At 34.8% G+C, this 26,516-nt stretch overlaps 1 protein-coding gene across 3 annotated transcripts in view; it reads left to right on the forward strand.

Moving 5' to 3' along the window:
* The first annotated feature begins 413 nt into the window (after nt 1–413).
* Nucleotides 414–26,516, forward strand: part of USP15 (ubiquitin specific peptidase 15) — a 114,150-nt gene continuing 88,047 nt past the window's right edge. For 2 of the 3 annotated variants that reach the window (XM_019732414.3, XM_019732415.3), the window contains exons 1-2: nt 414–571; nt 22,147–22,274. In XM_019732414.3, the coding sequence (XP_019587973.1) occupies nt 483–571; nt 22,147–22,274 (217 nt within the window). In that variant the 5' untranslated portion in view covers nt 414–482. Of the gene's footprint in view, nt 663–22,146; nt 22,275–26,516 lie in introns of all 3 variants that reach the window. The other variant, XM_088800381.1, reaches the window with a different exon arrangement.

The raw sequence follows: 26,516 nt of genomic DNA on the forward strand, positions 1-26,516 counted from the left end.
TAGTCACGGGGCTGTTAAAATTTCTGCCATATCTTAGCCGTCCCCACGTCCCCCACCCCGCCCACCCTAACCGACCCTACCCTACCCTTCCCTCAAGCGTGAATGAATGCGCAAATAGGGGTTTTCAGGCATCTGTGGGAAAGAGGGAGGAGAAGGCTGAAGTCAAGGATGGACGGGGCCGTGGCACCGCTCAAGCCAGAGAGGACCGAAGCCCCGCCGAGGACAGTTGAAACCAGGCGGTCCCGGGGCGGGAGGCCAAGGCGAGATGCTGGACGAGCGAGGGCCGATGGGGGGCAGCAGACCACGGCATTGCACTCAGTCCGCCCTCAGGGCCAACTCTTGAACGAAGAGGCTCCCCCCCCCTTTACATCTCTTTTGGTTTCGACCTGCTGACTGGGCGGGGCCCCGGGACGCCATTCCCACAATGCTCCGGGGCGTGCCGCCGCCGTCGCTGCCGCCTCCGCTGCCGCTAGTGGAAGAAGATGGCGGAAGGCGGAGCGGCGGATCTGGACATCCAGCGGTCTGACATCGCGACGCTGCTCAAAACCTCGCTCCGGAAAGGGGACACCTGGTGAGGGAAAGGGGTTGAGGTGGCCGCGATTGCTCGAGGATGGTGTGGAACTGGGCAGGAACTGCGGACTGGTGTCTTTCGCTAGTGACAGGTGCGGGCAGGTCCGGCGGCGGCCGCCCTGGGCAGCAGGATTTTGGCCACTCCGGAAATGTTGGTGCAAAGATTGGACCCGAGATGAGGGTCAGGGTTCGTGGCTTATCGAGACAAGCCGAGAGGCTTACGGTGAGCGGCGGTGGCGGCTCGTGTAGTTCTCTTCGTCCTCCTTCCTTCCGTAGTGCCGCTCCCACCTAAGGCCTTTCCCGAACGATAGGTTACAGTGGCTCGGCGTGAATTTCTTGATGTTTGACAGGTCCTGGTCCCGCGGCTTATCACTATCTCACCCGCTTGACTTCTCCAGTCATTTCCTTTCCCGGCATTGTCGGCATCCAAGTTCCCTATTATTCTGATTCTTGTATTCTTCCGGGAGGCAGGCTGCAGGGTGTTTACGGTTCGTACTACACAGGTGGCATGTGTCAGGGAGCCACTTAAGAGAAGGAAACCTTAGTTTCCAGTTCCTTGTCAAAAGGAGGGAGAGGAAGGAGTAGGAAACCTTAGGCTTATGAGATACCACGTGGTCTTGTGCTGTAGTAGAGGCTTGGTAGAAACCGGCAGCGTTTCTTAGAAGTGCAGCCCTTCCCTCCTGGTGGAAGGATAACATAGGCCTGCAGAAAGTAGATAAGTCCACTTGAGGCTTAAGTCACTTGCTAATATACAAACTTATAAAATACCAAAGGGTATACTTAAAATACTGGAGGAAGTATGTAGAGATTTTAATACTTGTCGGCCATATCAAGTGGCATCCAGAATAACTTCAATATATGAATGTGTAACAAAAGGTGCTCTGTTTATTAGGAAAGATAATGTGCCTCTTTATTATAATAAAAAATATTTTCACTTCTCATGATCACCATAACAGTGGTATATATATATCACAGAGTGTTTTTTCATGTGCTCCAATGTGGGTTAGTAGAAGGAGCATAAGATTTACACCTGAAAGAGTCACTGTTCCACCCTTTAACTTGCAGTATGACTTTGAGGAAAGTTCATTTTAATCATTGCACCTCAGTATCTTCATCTATGAAATGGACGATAATAATTTCTTTATGGGGGTTTTAACTTGATACAATGAAATAGTTAAAAGATTTTCTGTTTATGAGATAACATTAAATTTTAGTCGCATTTTTATCGCCACCAATGCTGATAAAATGGTGTGGTGGTTAGGATCATTTTCAAGAAAGCTAATAGATGGCAGACTTGGGGCTTGAATTTAAGTATTTTATCTAAGTCTTGATACTTTTTTCCTACTTGTTACATAACTGCATACTTACTATGTTTATATGCTGATCTCTAAGGGTGTAAACATGTATTTGTTGCACTGGAGCAAAAATATGATTGAATAAATGTTATTGTTCATATTGGAGTGTTCTTGAGATGTTTATTACTGTGGGGAAATAGGACATTTCCTAGGACACATGTTCACCTTGGCCTATGGATTGTTAAAGATGAAATGAATCCTTGCTATTGTTTGTTAAAGAACACTTAAAAATTCTTAATTCACCTAACCTATTACCACCTCATAAGAAGATAAATGTGGATTTTCATAAAACAGAAATCTATAAGTTAAAATATGGATATCATTTACATAGATATTCTCTTTAATATTGTTATGTTTTTGGTATAATGAGTATTAATTGGTATTGTTGACACTACAGGATGATAGGAGCAGTATGTTTATGGTAGGCATTAAACTTTTTAAAGTTTGGTACAGTATTTTTCAAATGAAAGTATTTTTGCTTTTTGACAAGGTTACTACAAATCATTTTAAAGAGTAAATAAAAGGAAGTTCATAAATTTGAACATTCTGATGTTTTCATTTTAAAGAGAAGGAAACCGAAGCCCAGATATTTAGGTAACAGTAGAATTTATTCTCACATTGATTTCCCTGCTTATTTTAAGGGGGAAAAATGCAGGAGCAAAATAGTACTGAGGAGTTGCAGAGACCAGTTTGGTTTAATGTGTGAGCTAGTTTACTTGCAATTAGCAGGTGAAACCTGTCAAAAAAGGAAGTAATGTAAAGCAGAAGTTTGTGTTTTTGTTTTGTTTTAGCAAAAGTTTGATTCAGAGTTTAGGGACAATAATTTGATAAGTACAAATTTGATAATGTATTCCTAAGTACAGAACTGGTAAAGATACTTAATCATTTGTTACTTGGGCTTATGTTTTTGGAACTCATTAAAAGTGAGTTTTTAACTCATTAAAAAGTTATTTCTCTTTTTAATTTTCTTTTACTATTTGGGTTAATCATTTATGGGTATTTGGCAAACCCTGTCTTATAGCTAAAATGGACCATATGCAAAAGGAACATTTTCTTGGTATATGTATATAACCATCTTGGAAAGACTGGACTATTGAGAAAAAATAGTAGGTTTACCATAAATTTATTCTTGAAAATTTAATACTGGTGTTTGATGTTATAGTCATATGTATTAAGATGAATAAATTTCATTAACTAGGTTGTGAGCGCTTTGTAGGTAGGATTGTCTTGTACTCTGGTAACTAACTCTTAACACCTGGACAAGGATAAAGGTTTGATTCTGCATGGATACTAGAGTTTCTGTTTATTTGTAAATAGTGACTGATTTTTACCTGCAAACTGACTTTCTAGAGATGAAAGTAAGTTACATGAGTCTGAGATGAGGAGACACAAACTTTATGATATGCTTGTACTAGACTTTATAATCACAAAAAAAGTCAAAATTGATGCAATTATACCTCTTGGAAAAAGTGAGGTATGAAAGTAACACTGATCTACATACACTAGGAGGAGGAAAGCAGTTGTCTCGCAATGCGATTTCTGTATTTTAGCTCCAAGGACAGATGCAGAAAACCATGAACAAGGTTGTTAGAATTTAGAGGTATAGAAAAAGGATGAAAGAACTAGAATTGTTTAGCTTAGGTTAAAAGATAACTTAATCTTCAAATACACGGTGGTTTCTCCTGCTGAGACAAAAGGAAAATTTATTTAAAGCACATTAAGTGTGAGTATATTAGCAACGGAGGAACCTCATTAAGGGGATGGTAATTAAATAAATGAATTACAAAGACAAGTTGTGGACTGTGGAATACTTTCTTTGGAGATTTCTTTTAAAATAGTCCTATTATGAACAAATAAACAGGTAACTATAAATGAAAATACCTGCTTTATTTCCCCATTTTTATTAAATGTCATTTATTTACCAGTTATTTTCACTAATTTTTATGTGCGAGTATGTTTAATGGTACCACATAGCCAACTTTACAAATTAAATTCTGCATGTCATTTTTGTATAAACCCTAGTAACTCAATAGGTTTAAGGTAACTTCAGAGAGTAACTTAAATTTTTATTTAGAGTCATTTAAAATGTGTATATTTTGTTTCAATAAATTGCCAAGGAACAGTCCATCAGATCAATGAGGTTTTTAGACAGGAGACATTGATTTCAGTTTTAGAGCCTTCTTTCCTACTCTTTTACTTAGAAATCTTTGAGGCTTTATATTATATGATCCCTTATGTTTACACAACTTTTATTCACACTAACAGAAAATAACCTTATAATCACAAATCAGTTAATAATGTAAAGGGACACTGTTAATCAGTATGAACTCCAAATTTTTTAGTACATGTATCCTAAAGAAGTTTTTACATTACTGTTACTGTTAATTAATTTTAGTTGTGCCAAAGTGTTTACCACTAAACGAAGGTATAATTACATCATTTCCAGGAAATGAAACCAGAAAGCAAAACTGTTTTTCAGTGTTGGTAAATTGGTAAGACTGAGGACAGAAATAGTGACATTAAAGCATATGTCTCACAGTTTAGTTGTTTAAAATTTAGAAAAACACTTTTTTCCTAATTTAAGCCTTTTCATAAATTTTTAAATCATTTCTAAGTTGTTAATGAATCCAAGATTAATGGACCCTGTTTGGCCAAGATCATCCAGAGCTTTAGTCAGTGATTTTATTTATCTCTTTAGTGACATTCAGGCTTTACATTTTTCTAAACCATACCATTTTCCCACTAGCACATGCAAGGTATTAAATAAATGGTCTTTTTACAAAATAGTTTTGTGACAGCTATTAATCTTGCTTGCACATAAGCATAATACAATTTTTAATCTGTCGGGCCATGACCTATAATATTACATTTTAAAACACTGTGCTAGGTACTATTTTAAGTACTTAAGTATGTTAACTTATTTACTTATCACCACAGTCCTAGGGCACTAGAAAGTTAATGTACTATAATTCACATTCTACACAATAGGAGTCCTGGGCTCAGAGAGGTAGGTGTTCACACAGTGATGTATCTGGGATTTAAACCCTGGTAGTCGGGGACTTTAAGTCAGACCCTAAAAAATCACTGTACTACACTCCCTCTTATTTTAAAGATGCATTTTAAAATCTGCTTTCACTTTAAAAAGAAAATTGACATTTTTTTTTTTCTCTTTAAGTGGAGTCAATTTTAGTGGCACAATTCTACCATTTTACCCTCTACTTGTTTCTTGTGGCTCTTCAGTTTAGATATAATACAATATGTAGAAAATCTTAATGTCTTGCTTCTGGAAATTAAAATATGTTTAAAGATTAATAGGTGATGAACTGAATATGTAGAATAGATATTATTTGATCCAATAGTACATTTAAACAAAAGAAACTGGGATCATTTATTGTTGAGATTTTGGATTTTAATTGTTTATCGGTAATCATAAGCTCCTTTTTATATAGTTTTATAGAAATAACACATCAAGCAGATAGTAAGAGCTTGTAGGATAATTTATTTTAGTACTTACTGTATTTTAAAAGTGCTGGTTTACAGTAAGCCACAAATACATAAAACTCTGTTTTTCGACTGTGAATCCATAGGAACAGTCCAGCCCAGAAAATGCAAATATAAGTGATTGGTATTTTATATTCCATGTTTGCCAACTGATTTTCTTTCCAAAAATAACTCTCTTAGTAAACTTTCAAAGTCAAAAGACATGTGAATTAAGACAGTCGAAGGTACGCGTTACTATATTGATAGCTCTTCAATACTTCCTGGAAACTGACAGTCCAAGTTGCATCACGGCTGATAGAACAATCAGTTTTTCCATGTTAGTCATTACCGTAGTTGTATCCATTTTATAGCATGAATTTAGAGTGGTGTTTTTTTTCCTTCATTTTTAGAATCACTTTATTAATAAGCCATGATTTTGATAAAAGTGGATTGAAACCATCAAATATATTGGCAGGGAGATAAGGGGAAAGTTGAGCAGTGTGTTTACATACATTATCTGATTTGACTCTCAAAATAAGGATCATTGTATGTATTTATATTCCTTTCTTATACATAAGGCATCTGAACTCAAGGAAATCAGTTGATTTGCACGTATTCCACGAGTGAACATTTGTTGAATGCTTGCTCTGTGCCAGCCACTATTCCAAATGCTTTACACTTATGCACCCTTTAAAGTAAGTGCTGTTATTTACCTCATTTTATAGATGCTTGATGATTTCAGAGCTGGTTTAAGTATCTGGTTTATAATGATTTGAAATACTAAATATGTTAATCTCCTTAGTATTAAAAATATTCTATGCTGTCACTACTCAATGTAACCCAAACAGTATTTAATTAAGTCATTAGACTATTAAACTATTCCTTCTTGGTCCCCATATAGAATTTTTCAACATTTGCTAGTTTTTTTTTCTTCATTGAATAATATCAGTTCAGTTTGTACCTTTTATTTCCATCTTCTCAGTTAACACTGTAATTCACACTCTGTACCTTATATTTATTCCCTTAAAGTCATTTCTCCAGATTCTTTCTCCATCTATTTTTGAAACAAGAGAATATAGTTCATTTCACTTTTATCATCCAGGTTACACAGAAGTTACTACTAAAGAAACCAAGAATAAGACTGGTAGTAAGTGACCTCAATTTTGAATACAGATTGAAATGATGTATCTGAGGGGACAATCAAAAATGGCTCCTCAAAAACAAGTAGGGAAGATCAGATTGTAATATCTCGTAAGGCAGGAAACATCTGTAGCATTAACCTGTATTTCATTATGCGTAGAACATCTTTACCACTTCTATCAGTAAGATTCTGCATGGTTTCCTTAAAGCTCTCCAAAAAGAAAAAGGAGGGTAATGACTACTTTTACTTCTCCAGGAGGAGGAGACTTAAGAATACTAACACTTCATTCCACTCTCCTTTTAGCTTTGAGAAGACCCAGATGTTAGTGAATACTTCCTTACTGTTAAAGAGAATCATTTAGCAGAAGTAGAAAGGTCTTCCTTTATGAAAGAAAGCAAAGGCTCCCACAAGCAAGTCCAAGAGTAACTCTGAGGCCAGGCTAGTCCAAGTTTTAGGAGAGTCCGTTAAATTAAAACCTGGAAGCATTAGAGGCAAAATTAATTACTTGAGAGAAAAGAGCATCACGTTCTTTTAGTGAAAACAAGATTAAGAATAGTAAAGATGAAATATTTGTGGTAAAAGAGACTTGATAATTTGGATCGCTTTATGTTATTTAACAATGTATTTTAACAGCTTGACAAAGTTTAACAGTTTAATCAAGAGATTTATCTTTGGTATAGATGGAAAATTTATATTCATGTATTTGAATGGATTTCAAATAGCTGAAAAAACTTGATTCTCAGGAGAGGTGTAGCTAAGTAGTTATATGTACCATGTCATTTTGGCTATGGTTACCACTTGTTTACCTTGTTGAGCTTTTTACATGTCTGAAATAAGTATTCTTATTTTACAGTTACAGAAACGGGCGTACAGAGTTAAGTGCACATGGTCATACACTTGGGCAGTGGTAGGGCAGAGAGTCCAACCTAGGCAGTGAACTCTAAAAGCCTGCATTTTAAACTGTACTGTCTGCCTATGAGTGATAGAGCCAAACCCATATTATGGAGCAACTTTTTGAGGAATGGATACTTGGAAGTACTGAAATTAAGAAGTGACAGCTTTGTCCCAGTAGTAAAACACCATGTTCATCTTTGTCCATATGAAGAACCTGTAGAATTTTCTGGGTCTCCTTGGTTTAGCATTCTTAGCAGTCTCATTTCTAATTAATATAGCTCTGCTTTGATACAGGTGGTGGTTCCCATTTCCTGCAAATTACTTATTCCTGCCTTGCAGGGCTTTACATATCATTTATATTTTTTCAAATACATTTTACTAATTCTTGACTTTTGCTTACTTCAAAACCTAACTCAAAACCAATCTCTGTGAAGTCATCCCCAATAAATCCATCCAGATCTATTCCTTCCACCCCCCCTCATTTGAAAAAATATAACAGCTTTATTGTGATATAATTCCCATATCATACAATTCACCCACTTAACGTGTACAATTTGCTGGGTTTGGGTATAGTCATAGAGTTGTGCAACTATCATCAAAATCAATTTTGGAATGTTTTTATCATCCCTAAAAGAAACCCCCTACCTATTAGTCCCTCAATTTCTCCCCAATTCCCCCTGCTCTAGGTAGCTCCTAATCTACTTTCTGTTCTACAGATTTGCCCATTCTGAGTATTTCATATAAATGAAATCATATAATACATGATTCTTTTGTGCCTGGCTTCATTTACTTAGCATAATGTTTTTTAGGTTCATCCATGTTGCTGTACATATCAGTATTTAATTTCTTTTTATTGCCAAATAATATTCCATTGTATGGACATACCTCATTGAATGTATCCCTTCATCAGTTGATGGACATTTGGGTTGTTTACACTTTCTGACTCTTCTGAATAATCCTGCCGTGAACAGTCACGTGCACGTTTTGTATGTACATAAGTTTTCATTTCTCTTGAGTTTATACCTAGGAGTGGAATTGCTGGGTCCCTATGTTTAGTTGTTTGAGGAGCTGATAGTCTCTCTTCCAAAGCAGCTGCACCATTTTACGTTGCTACCAGCAGTGTATGAGGGTTCTGATTTCTCCATATCATTGTCAGCATTTGTTATTGCCTGTCTTAGTGGATGTAAAGAAGTATCCATTGTTGTTTTGATTTGCGTTTTGCTAATGGCTAATGATGTTGCACACCTTTTCATATATGCTTATTGGCCATTTGTGTATCTTCTTTGCCAAACTGTCTTTCTAGATCCTTCGCCCATTTTAAAAATTTGGTTATTTGTCTTTTGATTGAGTTTTAAGATTTCTTTATATATTTTAAATACAAATTTTCATTATCCAATAGATGATTAGCCAAATTTCCTCCCATTCTGTGGGTTTTCTTTTCATTTTCACAATCTTACTTGGCCTCCTTCTTGAGTTCCTTATTTGTCTTTTAGTTTAGATGTAAAAAGAGGTCATGAGAATGAGTTCTTGCTAACTGATGAATTTAATGTGCTCAGCAGAAAATAGGTTGGAAATGCTTGAAACCTAAAAATTAGGATATAAATGGGAAAGCCATTTGTTTATTTAAAAGAACATCATCGCTTTTTTTGGTTAAGTTTTGCTGAAACAATGAAATTGAGTTTTAGTTTGTTATACCTAAAAAAATTCAGCAAAATATCTGGTTTATAATCATTTAAAATACTAGATACTGTATATCTGCTTTAGTATTAAAAAGTGTTTCATGCTTTTACTACTTGAATGTAATTTAAACAGTAATTCATTAAATGAGAGGATTAGTAATAGAGTGAATTAATATCCAGAATTGTTTATGCCATTAATTTTGCCCAGGATAGTTATACATATTGCTCTGAGATTAAGTGTGATACATTGGATTAGGCAGATATTTTTGTGTATTTTCTTAGTTGTAAAAGGATGACTGTCTTATGCCTACTTGACATAGAAAAAAGTAAGATCTAAAAAATACAAATAATGTTATGTTAATGTCAATATTAGGCAATTAAGCAGGAACCGCTTATCTGAATGTTGTCAGTATAAACATATACTAATCAAAACAACGGAACTATGTACTCACATTCACTAACGCTGTGGTTTCCTAAATTGTGCTGCTGGTATTTCCTCGTTTCCTCCATACTACCTTTAAGCTTCTTTATATCTAAGACTATTTCTGAGTTATTTATTGGTCCCTATATATCTTTCTTAAATTTGCTTCTTGTGCTTAAAAATACTAAACAACTTTTAAAACTCGCCTATCTTCCCCAACCAAAAAAAAAAAAAAAAATTGGCCTTTTAAGTCGTTAATGTAATTTTTCTGCCTTTGAGGACTGGCTGAAAATTAAAACATTCATTTGGGGTACTGAAATTAACCCAGCCTCTTGAGCCATTGAAAATTGTTCTGTGTAGACCGCATACAAAGTGTCTTTCTTGATGCCTTCAGAATATTTAACACCATACAATTTAGACCTTTTAAAGTACTCATAATGTCATGTCAGTTTTTGAGTTATTAATTATTTCACACATATTTGTATCCTGTGAAATATTCCCAGTGGTCTTCATAAAATGTAAATCAGACTATATTTCTTCCCTTCTAAAAATCTTTCAGTGGCTTTCCATTGCATTTAGGATAAAATCCTTATCATTACCTTAAGGGCACACTGTATAGTCTTGCCCCAGTCTGCTTCTTCAGCCTTAGCTAGCTTTCTCCTCCCCTTGTCATAAACTCCAACCTCATTTAGTAAGTCCCTCTAACATACCAAACTCCCTAAATTGTACTGGTCCTCGCACATGTTGTTCCTTCGGTCTAGAAAGGTTTTTTGTCTTGCTCTTCCTGAAATAATTTCTGTTCATATGCTAAAATGTTACTTTTTCAAAGAGGCTTTCCTTATTATAAATAGGGTTCCCTTTATATGTTTTTATAGGTCCCTGTACTTTTCCTTCACAGCACTTAACACAGTATTTTCCTACATATCTTAATTACGTACTGTCTCTCCCCACTGGACTCTGAATTCCAGGAACACAGGTACCTTGCCTGTTCATATGGAATAGCATATACACAGACCTCCAAGAAATATTTTTTGAATGAATGAATTTCCACTTCTAAGATGAACAAGCTAGAATTTTTAGTGCTGAGTAACTTCTCTAACACCTCGCAGCAGGTAATGTCAGAAAAAGAATTTTGGTCTAGTACTTTTTCTACAGTAAATTGAGAATTCATACCTACTCAAGGCTGATTTCAGCAGGTGAGAAAATGTATAAGCAGAAATAATGATGAAAACAAATTGAGATTGAGTATGAAAAAAATTCACCTGTAACTCCAAAAAACCTCTGAAAAGCAAGATAGTGTATATTTAGGCTTAATTGAGGTGAAAACATTGCTCTCATATAGATGTAGTGTGAATGAACACTCGGGCTCTACTACTAAGTTTCCAGTAGGCAAAGATCTAAGATTTACCAAAGATTCCCCACTTTGAAAATACTTTCTTATAAATAAAATAGATAAAAATGGCTAGATTGTGCTTTTTAAATAAATATTTCAATTCTTATTTATAACTTGGTAATACATCATGATATCCTTCTGCTACTTTGCTTTATAAAGAGAACACTTACCATTTCATAAAGAGGGAAATATGATTTTACTAAGCATCTTACATCTTTAGACCTTTGATAAATGTGATTTAAAGTAAAGTTTAATATAATAGAGCATTGAACTTTAGAGACTGAAAACTAGAGTGCGTACTGAAAACAGGCCCTGCATACTCACTTAGTAGTGTTAACCTTGGTAAGTCAAGTAACCTCTGAAGTTTGGTTTCCCCATCAGCTAAATAAAGAGGAAAAGAGTTACTCTAATGATCAACTAATTAATGTGAAAACACTTTATACAAAAACTTTATATAAATATAAAGCATTTATATAGTCTGTTATGTGATATTAGAATTTCAATTTAAACAAAGGAGTTACGTCATATTTGTGTTTTTAAAATGTCTGTGGCAGCAGAATGGAGGACATATTGAAAGCAGGCAGACTTCAAACAGAGACAGTTGGGCAGCTGTTACAGTAATCTGCCCCCAAAACTTGATAGAGAGAGGGAGGGAGGAACAGAACTAAGGTACTTTTCTGAGGATGAAGAGGAGAGGGACAGATCTGGTTACTAAATGTTATTGGGTGAGAGAGGGCTAGAGGATAGTAGTTTGGTTTCTGCCTTGGGAAGTTAAATTACCGATGACATAATTTATTAAAGGAATAGTAGAGAAGGAATACATTTGGAAGTGGGAAGATGATTGGTGACTCAAGGTTGAAATGTCTGAAATATCCGAGTTGACATGGAATAGTAGGAATTGGAAATATGGTTCAAGAACTTGGGGGCTGGCCCTGGGATGCAGATTTTGGAATCATTGGTATGAATTACAATATCATTGGAGAGTATGAACAGTTAAGGAATACAGCCCTATGGAATACTAACATTTAAGCAGAGGAGGAGAAGGCTGTTAAAGAGAGAGAGAGAGAGAGAGAGAGAGAGAGAGAGAATATCCCTCCCTTCAAAAAAGTAGAATCACAGAATTTAACTTTAAAAAGGATTGATAAAGTTCATAAAATTATGGATCCTTTGGATATGATAGTAGTCATTGGTGACTTTGTGAGCACCTTTTCAAGTTGAGGAAGGACAAGCTTGGCTGCAAGAACAAGTCAGAAAAATGGGAGTGGGTAGAGGAGAAATTAAATCTGTGAGATGGGAGGTGGTTTAGGAGGAAAGGGGGAAGAATTTGCTTCAAGGACAAGTCAGAAAAATGGAGTAAGTAGAGGAGGAATAAAGTATGTGAAATGGGAGGTGGTTTAGGAAGAAACGGGGAAAGAATTGGTCCTTTTTATATGCTGAGTGGAGGGGGAAAAATGAGAAAAAAATACAGGCAGAAACAAGGACATTGATGCTGTTGATTGGGTAAGTTTCCAAGGAAGGAAATTAAATCCAAAGCATTTAACAAAAATTATTATTATTTTTTAATTCAAGTTTATCGGGGTGACAATGGTTAGTAAAGTTACATAGGTTTCAAGTGTACAAATCTGTAATACATCATCAATATATCACATTGTGTGTTCACTACCCAGAGTCAGTTCTCTTTCCATCACCATATATTTGATCCTGTTTACCTTCATCTTCATCTCTCCCCCTTTATCCTCTGGTAACCATTAAACTATTGTCTATGTCTATGAGTTTTTGTTCATTTGTCTTGTTCCTTTGTTGCTTTCAGTTTTACATATCAGTGAAGTCATGTGGTTCTCGACTTTTTCTGTGTGACTTATTTTGCTTATCATCATAATCTCAAGATCCATCCAAGGAAATAATATTTGTCACAAATGGCACTATTTCATCTTTTCTTATGGCAGAATAGTATTCCATTTTGTATATATACCGCATCTTCTTTATCCATTCATCTGTTGGAGTGCACTTTGGTTGTTTCCATGTCTTGGCCACTGTAAATAAAGCTGCAGTGAACATCAGCTTGAAAGAATCAACATAGTTAAAATGTCCATATTACTCAAAGGAACGTACAGATTTAATGTAATCCCCATCAAAATCCTGGTGGTATTTTTTCAAGAAATAGAACAAAAAATTACCAGATTTTTATGGAACCACAAAAGACCCCGAATAGGCAAAGCAGCCCTAAGAAAAGAGAAAAATGCTGGAGGTATCACACTCCCTGACTTGAGCTTGTACTATAGAGCAATAGTAATCAAAACAGTATGGTATCGGCAGAAAAACAGATACACTGACCAATGGAATAGAATTGAAAACCCAGAAATAAACCCATGTAAATATGGACATAATTTTCAACAAAGGAGTGAAAAACATACAATGGAGAAAAGACAATCTCTTGAATAAATGGTGCTGGGAGAATTGGAAAGCCATGTGCAAAAGAGTGAAAATAGACTGCTGTCTGTCACCTTGTACCAAAATGAACTCAAAATGGATCAAAGACCTATGCATAAGACCTGAAACAATAGACTGCATAGAAGAAAACATAGGTACTACACTTATGAACCTTGGGTGCAAAGAGGATTTTTATGAATTTGACCTCACAGGCAAGAAAAGTAAGAGCTAAAATAAATGAATGGGACTATATCAAACTAAAAACCTTCTGCACAGCAAAAGAAACCATCGACAAAATAATGAGGCAACCAACAGAATGGGAGGTAATATGTGCAAACAACGCCTTGGATAAGGGGCTAACATTCAAAATATATAAGGAGCTCATACAACACAACAACAAAAAAACAAACAATTCAATTAAAAAATGGGCAGAGGACCTGAATAGACATTTCTCCAAAGAGGACATACAAATGGTAAATAGACGTATGAAAAGATGCTCAACATCACTAATCATCAGAGAAATGCAAATGAAAACCACAATGAGATATCTATCACCTCACACCAGTTAGAATGGCTATCATCAACAAGACAAATAAGTGTTGGAGAGGCTGTGGAGAAAAAGGAACCCTCATACTCTGTTGGTGGGAATGCAGATTGGTACAGCCGCTATGTAAGACAGTGTGGAGGTTCCTCAAAAAATTAAGAATAGAATTACCATATGATCCAGCGATCCCTCTCCTGGGTATCTGAAAAATCTGAAAAGGTTTATCCGTAAAGATAGATGTTCATTGCAACAAAAATTATTAGTCTTGGATTTAAGTAGGGTTATATCCTTCACTGATATATAAGAGAATCAGGTAAGATTAAGGTGTGGAGCAAGAGCTGGACAGAAAAGTTTAGGCTTCTAACTTTCAAAAGTAGGCAGCAAGGTTCTCTATTCAACCTAATTAATAGGTTAGTCTGGCAGGGTGTGAAATAACTATTGAAAAGGATTGTGGTTCATCTTTGAAAGACTTGTGAGATTGAAGACCATAAATCTTTAATCTCCATCAGATTTTCCTTAGTAATTTTGAATCCGGATAATATTAACATTATGATAAAACTATTTTTGTATTGATGTACTTACTAGTGGGTGAGAATGATGGGTAATGATCAAGTGTGAGGCACTTCATAAAATCTTGTAATTCACTGAATCGGAGGGAAATAGTAGTGATTAAGCCACATCCAGAGGCCTCAATCATAAGTAAAGCGATCTTGATCATACTTTGATATATTTACTTCATTGCTGTTTATATGGGAACACAGTCAAATGGCTCAGTATTATTCAGAAATATTTCACCTTCAGTGTCATCCATAAGATATAGATTCCTTTGTGCAAAAAACTTAAATTATTCTATTTGTTACAAAGCTGTTAATTACTACTCTGTACTGTGATTTCTCTAGATGTTTGCACTTTAGTATTTAGGTAAATTTACATGGTTGTAAGTCAGTAATTCATATAGTATTTGGTACTAAAGCTTGATCAACTTAAAATTAGTATATGTCAATTTTAGAGTTTTTTGAATAATTGTTTTGCTTATATTATCTTCCCAGACACTGTATTTCCCCTGAAAATAAGACCTAACCAGAAAATAAGCCCTAGCATGATTTTTCAGGATGCTCGTAATATAAGCCCTACCCCAAAAATAAGCCCTAGTTAAGATTGTCAGCCAGACGGACGTATGTAGTACATCTGTTGCAACACATGATGGACATATTGAATTATGAAATAATATTAATATGTAATTAAATATAAATATTATTGAAATTAATACTTAAAATAAATGATACTATAAATTGTAATCAAGTATTTGTAAATACCCAAGTGGGTGCCTTTGGACGACAGGCAAACGCCTATGTAAACAGATGAACTCAAGACTTATTGCTGAATGACCAATCAGAGTACAGACACAACGCATGAATAACGTGCGCGCTTGATAACAAACGGACATGGTTGTGTCTAATACGAATCTTCATAATTCAATACGTCGTGTGTTGTAACGGACATACTTAATGCACTCATGTGAAATAAAAAAAAGTTTTCTGAATTTTGGTGCAGTTTTTCATTGCTTTTGTATGGACCATCGTTCTTAACTGTCATCATTTTTGTTGCCACTTCTGTCTCGGAAGTCTTCAATTATCACTTCATTTAATGGTAGATTTAAAGGGAATAATATTTTGACCCCCAGACCAGATGAGTGCAAAAAGAAAGAGCTATTCTGTTGAGTACAAAAAAAGGAATCGTGCAAGCCTCCCGGGGCATGAATCTTATGGCTTTCTGCAAAGAGAAGAAGTTGGATCTCCGAATGGTCCGAAAATGGCGAGCAGAGTACGATAACCTCAGTCAGCAGGTGGACAGGGAAATGCTAAGAAGCACAAGTGTGGATCAGGTCGGCAACCATTATTTCCTGAGCTGGAAGACATCATCTGTGAATGAATTGCTGACAGGAAAGCAAAGGCTTTGGTTGTGCGCAGGGCTGATATCCAAGTATTTGCCGTTACAATGGCACCACAGGTAGAAATATCCCCAGAGAATTCAAAGCATCATAACACTGGCTGGATGACTTCCTTCAGTGATATGAACTGTCTCTAAGATCAACAATATTGTTCAAGCTGGAAGATACTGAAGTTATTAAACGTGCACTTGTATTCAAGTCCTTTGTTGATGGGATCAACTTTTCTAAATACCAACTCTCCAGCATGATTGCTATGGATGAAACTGCAGTGTTTATGGGCCAAAGATCTCAAATGACAATTGATAGACGGGTGGCTCATCAATCTGCATTCCCTCCACTGGTTACGAAAGTGCACGTGTTACCTGTATTTTGGCAGTTTGTCTGGATGGAAAGAAAGCCCCACCTCTAATCATCACTAAGGGCAAGAAAGATAAATTTGAATGTGTTTCAGGCATTTATGTTCTTGAAACCGAAAAAGGCTGGTGCACAAAGGCAGTTAAAAGGAAGTGCGTCGATTTAATGCTGCCACTTGTTTTGCGAGCTGGCCAAAGAGGTCTGCTAGTCTGGGATTCAGCCAGCACTTACCACACTAAAGACATGAAGAACTTCCTTTCAGAGAGAAGATTAGATCAAATGATTCCCACAGGAATGACTGCCTATCTCCAGACTCTTGATATTGCAATAAACAAGCCATTCAAGGAACATTTGCGCATGGAAATCAATGACTACATTGAAAATAGAATGGAGAGAAATCAGCGTGGAAACTTTGTGAAGCCTAGCCTGCAAGAGGTTGTGACTTGGGTGAAGAATTCATGGGATCGAATCACAGACAGCTGTGCTGCCAATGCACTACGAGCAGGCTACATGGACAAGAAGTGCTCATTTAAGGAGAGCTCTGTTGCTGGACGTGAGAGATTGGGGCCAATGGTTCTACAGGAAATGGAGTTGCAAGAAATTCAAGCCGAAATTCGGGGTTTAGAGAGTTATGACGATGTTCCAGAAAAAAGGTGACGTGACTGTATTTGAATAAATGTTGATTTTTGTACATGAAGAAATGATTAAATGTAAATTGTTGTGCATGAATAAATATAGATTGTTGTACGTGAAAAAATAAGACATCCCCTGAAAATAAGCCCTAATACATCTTTTGGAGCAAAAATTAATATAAGACCCCGTCTTATTTTCAGTGAAATACTGTATCAAGGGTGATAATCTGCTTTCTGTACTTTATGTGTTTTTATTTTCTTATGAGATGTCACTCAATTATTTTTACTTTTCTGGCTTACTGGTTGCTCTAAGGAAGTAACTTCCCGAAAATGAATACATTACTGTGTATCAGAATTATATAGTCTGATAACTTTAGAAACAGTCAAATCATGATTTTTTTCAAAGAAAATTCTTCAAAGCTATGTAAATTTTTAATTAAAATGTAATACAAATTCATCTGTTTGGAAAATGTAATATAAAAGATAAATATGAGATAATATGAAATTATGAATTTTTTCAAAAATGGTAAATCTAAAACTATGCATTTTATACATTTTGCTGTATATATTTTTATCCAAATTTTAAAAACCTAAGCTGTATTTATAGTTATTTTTCTTAATTTTATGCTTGAAATTTCTTTTCATTTGTTGCCTATCACTTTGTCAATTTTGTTGGCCCCAACATTTTTCATAGTGCGTACATTTGACTCTACTTCATTTTTGTGCATGTATATAAGAGGTATGTATATGTATATGCATACATATAAACCATTCTACATTAAATAGAAAACATTAATCATATTTAGTGTAATATTACAAGATGACAAGAGTACAAAGAAAAATATAAAATAATGTGTGTAGACCTCTCTTGGTTTGTAAAAAGAAAACATTACAGGTATAGTTGAATCTCCCTGTATGTTTCCCTAATCTCATCCCCTTCCTTCCTTAGCCAGAGGGAGCCACCATCCCGAAATTGATTTTTATTTTCTTCATTTATTCTTTTACTATACATGGATCTGTAAATAATATGTATTATCTGTGGCATGTTTTACAGTTTTCTGTAGTTGCATTGTGTGTACTTATCTATATCTTAATATATTTATATTACATGTATCCTTTTGCAGCTTTTTTCCTGTTCAACATTGTAATTTTGAGATTTATCCATGTAGTTGTATTTTTCATTTCAGTTTTTATGTAGTAGTTGGTATGAATAGGGGTATTAGATTTTTCACATTTCTTTATTCTTACAAATTATGCTGCAGTATGCATTCTTGTAGTTGTATCCTTGTAAGTAAGTGCAAGAATTTCTTTAGGATGAAACTTAGCAGTGGCAGTACATAATTGTATGGTTTACATCTTTATCTTTAGTAGATACTGCCAAATATTCTCCAAAGTGAGGGTTCTAGTTTACATTCCTATTGGCACTATACAAATTCCTGTACTACGTTTTCTGTACACTTAATATTGTTGACACATGGGTATACATGTGCTTGTGTAGTTCACCAGTTTCATGAGAGTGATATAATATTATATTAGTTTGTATTCCCATTGCTAATGAGATTGAGCATCTTCTCATGTTAGAGGCCATTCTGATTTCCTGTTCTGTGAATTGCCATTTTTTTTAAAAAAAATAAAGGAATTCTTCATGTGTTCTAATCCTTGTTGCTTATGTGCAGTATAAGTATCTTCCCCAGTCTTACCTCTTTACTTGGTGCTACCTTTGCTGAACAGAAGCTTTTCATTTTAACCTTGTCAAATTTATCAAAGTGTATCTTTAAGATTTTTTGCTTTTTGTCTTAACTCTTCATATAATCTAAAGTAACAAGGATTTTTTAAAATCTTTTTTAAAAATTATACTTTTGCTTTCACATTTATGGGTTTGTTGTTGTTGTTGTTGTTGTTTTTAAGGAGGGCACAGCTCACAGTGGCCCATGCAGGGATCGAACCGGGAACCTTGGTGTTATTAGCACCACGCTCTAACCAACTGAGCTAACCGGCCACCCCCACATTTATGTTTTTAATCCAACTATAATTTATTTTGGCAGTTCTTCTGTAGCACAGTATTTGTTCCTAAAAATCACCATGCTTTATGCAGAATCATGCAATAAAAACCGCAGGGTATATGGGGAAAATGGGGTTGGGGTACAATGCTCAAAAATATTTCGTCAGTGACATATTAAAAAAAATACTTAAAAATGATAACACAGTTTTACATATTTTATGTTAAATGGTTACGAAATGCATAAATACCACAATAAATACGATTTTTTTATTTTGAAAAAGATGAAGTTTGCTTGTGGAAGTATGATTCACAAGGGTTGCAGCTTGTGATTTATTGTGAAGAGGTAGGTAGGAGGAGGATTATCTGAAATCTGCAAAGAAGTTGTCACTGCAGTTGTGGAGAGTGTGGCTCATCACAGGCGAGAATTGAGGTAGATGTTTGATGTGTGTGTGTGTTGTGTATTGCTGTGTGGCTCAGTACAGTTGGGAAATGCTCTACCTTACCTGGTGTTTGTTTCAGAGTTAGGACTATGGGATGGCAAGCAAGCACCGAGGGAGTAAAATTTAAGGAGGCTTTTCCCTTTTGGGATCCCTAGGCATCTCATTTGTCTCACCTTAGTCTTGGCCCTGTTTGTACATGAAGAAACGCTTAGGCATACACTGAAATTTGTTATTGTTCCCTAATATATCAGTCATGTTTAACACATTCAAGTTTTTGAAACAAACAGAGTAGCGCTGACTGCACATGTGAGGTAGAACTCTAATTTTTTCACATGCACATGTCAGATCTTTCCCCACTAGTTGTAATGATGCTTTTGGCATATATATCATAGTTCCAAATAATGAGTCTGGTTCTTGTTTCTTTGTGTTGTTTTCATTGGTCTTTTTACTTCTCCCTGTGCCAGTAGTATCACAATTTCTTAATCACAGGCCTGACACTAACTTTGTAACCTTGGACAAGTTAATTTCCGTGTGCCTATGAAATTTTTTTTTTAATTTATTGGGGTGACAATTGTTAGTAAAATTACATAGATTTCAGGTGTACAATTCTGTATTACATCATCTATAAATCCCATTGTGTGTTCACCACCCAGAGTGCCTATGAAATTTTAATAGTGCCTACCTCGTTGGGTAGTTAAAGGAATAAATGAGCCGCTATATTAAAGTGCTTAGAAGTATGCGCCTGGCCCAAGAGTAAAGCTTAAATGTCAGTTATTTTGTTATTATTAAAAGTAATTTCTATAATTTGACATCTAGTAGACTGGGATTGTCATTTTGTTTTTCTTTTCCCAAACTGTCTGAGAGGAAACGGAGAAGCTTATGGAAGGATTCTCCTAACAAAGTGATATTTAGGCTATGAAGATGATAGGAGTTAATTGAGTGTTGAGAGCAATAGGAGAATATTCTAGGCACAAGGAGCTATGAAGCAGAAAATTGTGTGTCCAGAAACTGAAAAACAGGCTTTTATAGCTAGATCTCAGCACAAAGAAAATTCGTACCAGCTGAGACTAGAGAGGTAGGAAGGAGCAGATCATGCAAGACCTATTATTGCAATATTAAGGGTTTTAGCATTTATCCTAGTATCATAATTATAACTGTTTGTGAAGATTGATAAGCCATGAAGTATCAATCTTCACAAGTAGTTACAACTATTCAAAAAAGTAATTCAGAAGCTAAAATTGGGCTCATCTGGACCCTAATTGCATACGAAGGATTAAGAGTGCTTTTGAGAATATATAAATTTAGGTCTTTGTTCACTCATTTGTAATATTGGTGAGTTATTCATTCTGTTCTTGGCTTTTATGAGTTCAAATTGAGGAATTGAGATTTTTGGCAGATTCAGAGATTAGGAGTAGAGTTTTTACAGTACAACAAATCTGTAAATGTCTTGAAATAAATGTTTTTCATTTATTTTTCTACTGCATGTAATATTGTTTTTCATGGGAACACCTAAGAAGACTATGCATTATTTCTGTAAGATGCTCTTATTATTTTCTATTTGCTTCATGTTTCATTACCACAAAATTCTACAAGTAAGATAGAGGTGACCTATAGTAGAAGTATGACACCCCTTTGCAATTGAAGGCAGTGTGGAAAGCAGCTAAATATTCATCAAATGGGAGAGTCTCCTTTCATAAGAGTATCATTATACAGAAAGTAGTCACTTCGAATTCTAGGAAAAAGAGTTGAACTAGAAATGTTACGGCAGCAGATGAATACTGCCCAGTGCAAAATCTCCACTATAACTGAAGGATTTATTCAATACTTTGGGAGACAAAGCCCCATATTTTACAAATATCTTTTAAATAAATATAAGTAGAATTTTGATAGTATTCCACAAATAGTTTTAAACATCTTGGGTTTTAAACACCTTAACCTTTACTTTTGATTTTGTTGGTGATTGAACCTGGTTACATGTGGAGAACATGTTGTGGGAAAGAATTTAAAATAATTATGAACCAGTGGTAAAGCGGTATTTCATATTAGGTTACATATAGTCAGAATAAATTTGTGAAGTTTTTTTAGGTTTATGATTTTGTATGTTCTCTTTGCTAAAGAACCATTATTTTACTTTATCTGTCACTGGTCATCTGCTGAGACACTAATTCTAGGTATTTGGAAATAAGGTGAATATAGTTTCAGTAATGCTTATATTTCTTGTTGTATCACACTTTTTTAATCAATCAAAAATCAATCCTGCTTGTCCCAGTAGATTTTACTACTATATGAGAAACAGTTGGAAACAGTATTTGTTGTTAACTATTTTTGGTAAAGAAGCTAATTTTTAATTTTTAAAAAACTTTGATAATTGTTATAATCAGTCTTGCAAACCTTTAATAATTGCTTTCCTTACTCCCAAAAAGATACAGTAGAATATGTAAAATTAACATACAGCGTTTGTAAGTTTTTTTCGAAAAAACTATTTTTCTTATTTCTTTATACTTTACCATATTGCATTTTAAAATCTGATTTTTATGCTTACCATTCGAATTTTTGTTCAGTTGGCAAATATTTTATTGAAGAGCTATTTCTTGTATTTTTAAAAAAGTATGGTTAAAGGTTTTTTATTAATGTATATGTCAATACTTGTCCTCAAGAAGTAGATATTTATAGAACAATAGAAATAATACTTATACAAGTGAAATATTTTTCTTCCAAATACTGTGACGTTAAAATTATTCTCAATAATCTTTGAAGTAGGCATGCACTTTAATATAAAATGAAATATCACACGTAGGTAGCTTTTCTGCTCTTTTTATAAATCCAGGTTTTTCCTTTACCAATTTCTTTTCTTTTTTAGGTACCTAGTTGATAGTCGCTGGTTCAAACAGTGGAAAAAATATGTTGGCTTTGACAGTTGGGACAAATATCAGATGGGAGATCAAAATGTATATCCTGGACCCATTGATAACTCTGGACTTCTCAAAGGTATTATTTCTTTCAGTCAAGTTGTAAATGTGTTCATTTCAATATGTTAGAGTCAATATATGTAATATAGAAGATGTTAATGTAAATAAATTGGTACATTAGAAATTTCTTTGTATTGTAGATTTGACCTAATGAACTCAGATTGTTCTGTCTAAATTAGTTATTATTCTGTATCATGACAAATTTTGTTTTTCTTTTATGTAATAAGGGTTTATTATTTTTTAAAACTTTAAATAAAGAATGTAAATTAGAAAATGCTATCTTACTATTTGGGGGAAATGCTGTGTTGTATATTGTTTTTCCTAATGGGCACATGATGTTTTTATTTAAGTTGGGGAGCACTGGTCTATGTTTACATTCTTGGATTTTTGTATTAATCTTCTACAACCCTCAGTACTTGTTAGCTCTTCTATACCTCTCATTACATTAAAAAAGAATAAAACGTAAGTATCAGAATTGCCATTTCTGGCCAAGAAGGGGTAACAGATTTATTTTCTATTTGAATGAACTAAAACCGTGACAAAATACATGAAACAGGCTCTCATAACATTGGATATCAGACAACAAAGAACAGTGATTCCTGAGAGATGGGGAACAAATGAGGTGAGCCCTATGATTGCCTCAGCTTATTATATAGGGAGAGTTTCCAAGACTCGCAGAAGCACAGAAGCGGAAACCCATGCAGAGCCTGGCAATCTTCCTGGAGTTGAGGACAGAGTTTGGAGCCCAGGGAGATGAAGGCTGCTAGAGTTTTCAAGGTAGAGTACCAGAGAGGAATGAGCAGCACGCAGAGAGAGACCTAGAGATTCTCAGAAGGTCTCTTTCAAGTCTTCAGCTAGCTGATGGTTGATCAGTGCACACTTGTGAGGAAGTTGCCTGAGGCCAGGGAAAGAAGCACCCAAAAGAATTAGAGGAAGAACCATATGGCTCATGTGGGAGGGGCCAAGAATAATGTGTTCACAGCAGCTAGAGTGAAAAACCGTATAATTCACAGGGTAGATGACTGAGAACAGTTTTGCCTCTGAGTAGGGCAAAATTAATCCTATTGTCCTTCTAACTTGAAAGTATCAAACTCTTGCCAAGTAACTTCGCTGACTGTCAGAACAAAACCCAAGAGTATTTACAGAAATACAAACATATCCAGTATCCAATAAGATCAAATTTATAATGTTTTGGGTCCAATCAAATATTACGTGACATGCAAAGAAGCAGGAAAAAATAATGCATAATGAGGAGAAATATCAGTGTTTTAAAATTTTTTTTAAGTGGATAAAAGGAACAAAGAACAAATGAAACAAATACAAAAACAAATAGCAAGATGGTAGATTTAAACTCAGCTCTATGAATAATCACATTAAGTGTAAACATTCCAATGAGAGGTAGAGACTATGAGATTGGATTTAGTACTAATACCCAACTATATACTGTATAAGAAACCCATTTCAAATGTAAAGATACAAATAGATAAAAAGTAAGAGTGAAAAATATATGCTGTGTTGTGGTAAAGAATTCTAAGACTGACCTACAGCGACCCTCACTCTTGTATAATCATCTCCTCTTTGAGGATGGGTGGAATCTGTGAATAGGATGAGGTATCATGACCATGATTATTTATGTCATGTGACAAAAGGGAGACTATCCCAGTGATCTTAATCTAATCACATGTGCCCTTTAAAAGCAGTTTTCTCTGGCTGGTGGCTGAAAAAGTCAGAGATTCAAAGCATGAGAAGAATTCAGTGCATCGTTGCTTTGAAAATGGAAGGAAACACATGAGAAGGAAGACAGGTCCTCAAAGAAGAGAGATTGGCCTGGGGCCCACATAGCCAGCAAAGAAACAGGGACCTCAGGGATGGATGGATAAATCTGACAAAATGTGTGCAAGACCTGTACAATGAAAACTACAAGACATTGCTGAGAGAACTTAAAACCTAAAAAGAAATCCTGTTAGTGGATCAGAAGGCTCAGTATTGTTGAATTCCCCACACTTAATCTATCGATTCAGCACAATCCCAAATCACACTTTTAAAAAATTGCAATAAAATTTATATACCATAAAATTAATCCTTTTACATTTTTCAGAGGTTTTTAGGGTATTCACACAGTTGTACAACCATCACCGACATGTAATTCCACATTTTCATTATCCCAGAAAGAAACTTCATACCAATTAGTAATTCACCCCCTATCCTCACTCAAAACCCTCAGCCACAGGCAACCACAAATCTACTTTCTGTCTCTATGGATTTGCCTATTGTGGACGTTTTATCTAAATGTTTGACTTTTCTCACTTAATAGTTTTCAAGTATTACCCATGTAGCACAAATCAGCACTTCATTCCTTTTATGGATGAATAATTTTCCATTGTATGGATATACCACATTTAATTTATCCATTCATCAATTGATGGACACTTGAGTTTTCAGTTCTGGCTGTGAACATTCCAGATTTTTGGGTAGATGTGTATTTTCATTTCTCTTGGGAATGTACTTATATATGGAATTACTAGGTCACATAGTAACTCCGTGTAACTATTTGAGGAACTATTAGAATGTTTTCCAAAATAGTTACATCATATTACATTCCCACCCGCAATGTATGAAGGTTCCAATTTCTCCACATGCTTGCCAATACCTGTTATTTTTTATCCTTTTATTATAGCGATCCTATTGGATATGAAGTGTTATTTCATTGCAATTTTAATTTCTATTTCCCTAGTGATTAATGATGTTAAATATCTGTGCTGCGTATATATCTTTATTTTGAGAAATGTCTACTGAGATCCAGTGCCTATTTTTTAATTGGTTACTTGTCTTTTTTTGTTTTAAAGGTTGTTTACACATTCTCATACTAACCCTTTATCAGATAGATTATTTCTGAAAATTATCTCCCATTCTGTGTATTGTCTTTTACTTTTTTAATGGTACCTTTGAAGGACAAAAGTTTTTAATTTTGATGAAGTCAGTTTACCTATTTTTTTTCCTTTGGTTGCTTATGATTTTGGTGTCAGAAAACATCGCATGATCCAAGGTCATAAAATATTTAATCATGTTTTCTTTTAAGAGTTTTATTGTGTTAGCTCTTAAATTTATGTCTTTGATAAATTTTAAGTTAATGTTGGCCTATGGTTAGAGATAAAAATCAACCGAACAGATTAGAGAATCCAAAAGTAGATCCACACATATATAGTCAATTGATTTTAGACAAAGATGTAAGGAGGAATTCAGTGGAGAGGTTATAGTCTTAAACAAATGCTGCTTGTTTCTGTTTGCAAAAACACTTGAATTTTGATCAATATCTGTCACCATGTACAAAATTAACTCAAAACAAATTATAGACCTAAATGTAAAAACAGTAGTAGCAAATATCAGGTATTCTTTTTTTTATTTTATGAGTGTTCTCTCCCCTTAAAAATTTGTCCAGTAGATACAAATTACTGTGTAGATTCTGGTATGAAATAAAATCATTTAGCCAAACACTTGAATTGTGGAAAGCAGAATAGAAGTCTTAATTTTAAACTCTTCTTTTTCTAAGTTTTCTTCGAGGCAGTTGGATACAGTGAAAGAAAATGGATGTTAGGGTGAATGGATTTGTGTTTGAATCTACCATGTTTCCCCAAAAACAAGACCTAACCGGACAGTCAGCTCTAATGTGTCTTTTGGAGCAAAAATTAATATAAGACCTGGTCTTATTTTACTATAAGACCAGGTATAATATAATATAATATAATATAATATAATATAATATAATGTAATGTAATGTAATGTAATGTAATGTAATATAATATAATATAATATAATATAATATAATAATATACCCGGTCTTATTTTACTATAATATAAGACCGGGTATAATATAATACTGGGTCTTATATTAATTTTTGCTCCAAAAGACGCGTTAGAGCTGATTGTCCTGCTAGGCCTTTTTTTTCAGGGAAACTAGTCTCTCCAATATTCTGTCTGTGTGACCGTGGGCAAGTTAATCACTACCTGAATGTATTTAACTAATAAAAGTAGAGATATCTACTTCATAGTAGTGTTTTGAAAATCAATCGAGATAACAGGTGGTTTTTTTTATAACACCTTTTACTGTACCTTAAATTTTGTGTACGTATGATTTGGGGCAAGTTATTCAATTTCCCTGATTATTATCTAATCTAAAATGGAGATACCTACCTATCTTATAGGATTGTCTTGGGGGTTGGCTGAAATAACATGGTTATCCACTGTATTATGTCTCAATAGC

The sequence above is a fragment of the Rhinolophus sinicus genome, chromosome 1 (assembly GCF_057876585.1).
Source record: "Rhinolophus sinicus isolate RSI-liver-muscle chromosome 1, RSI-T2T, whole genome shotgun sequence".
In the NCBI taxonomy this organism is placed as follows: domain Eukaryota; kingdom Metazoa; phylum Chordata; class Mammalia; order Chiroptera; family Rhinolophidae; genus Rhinolophus; species Rhinolophus sinicus.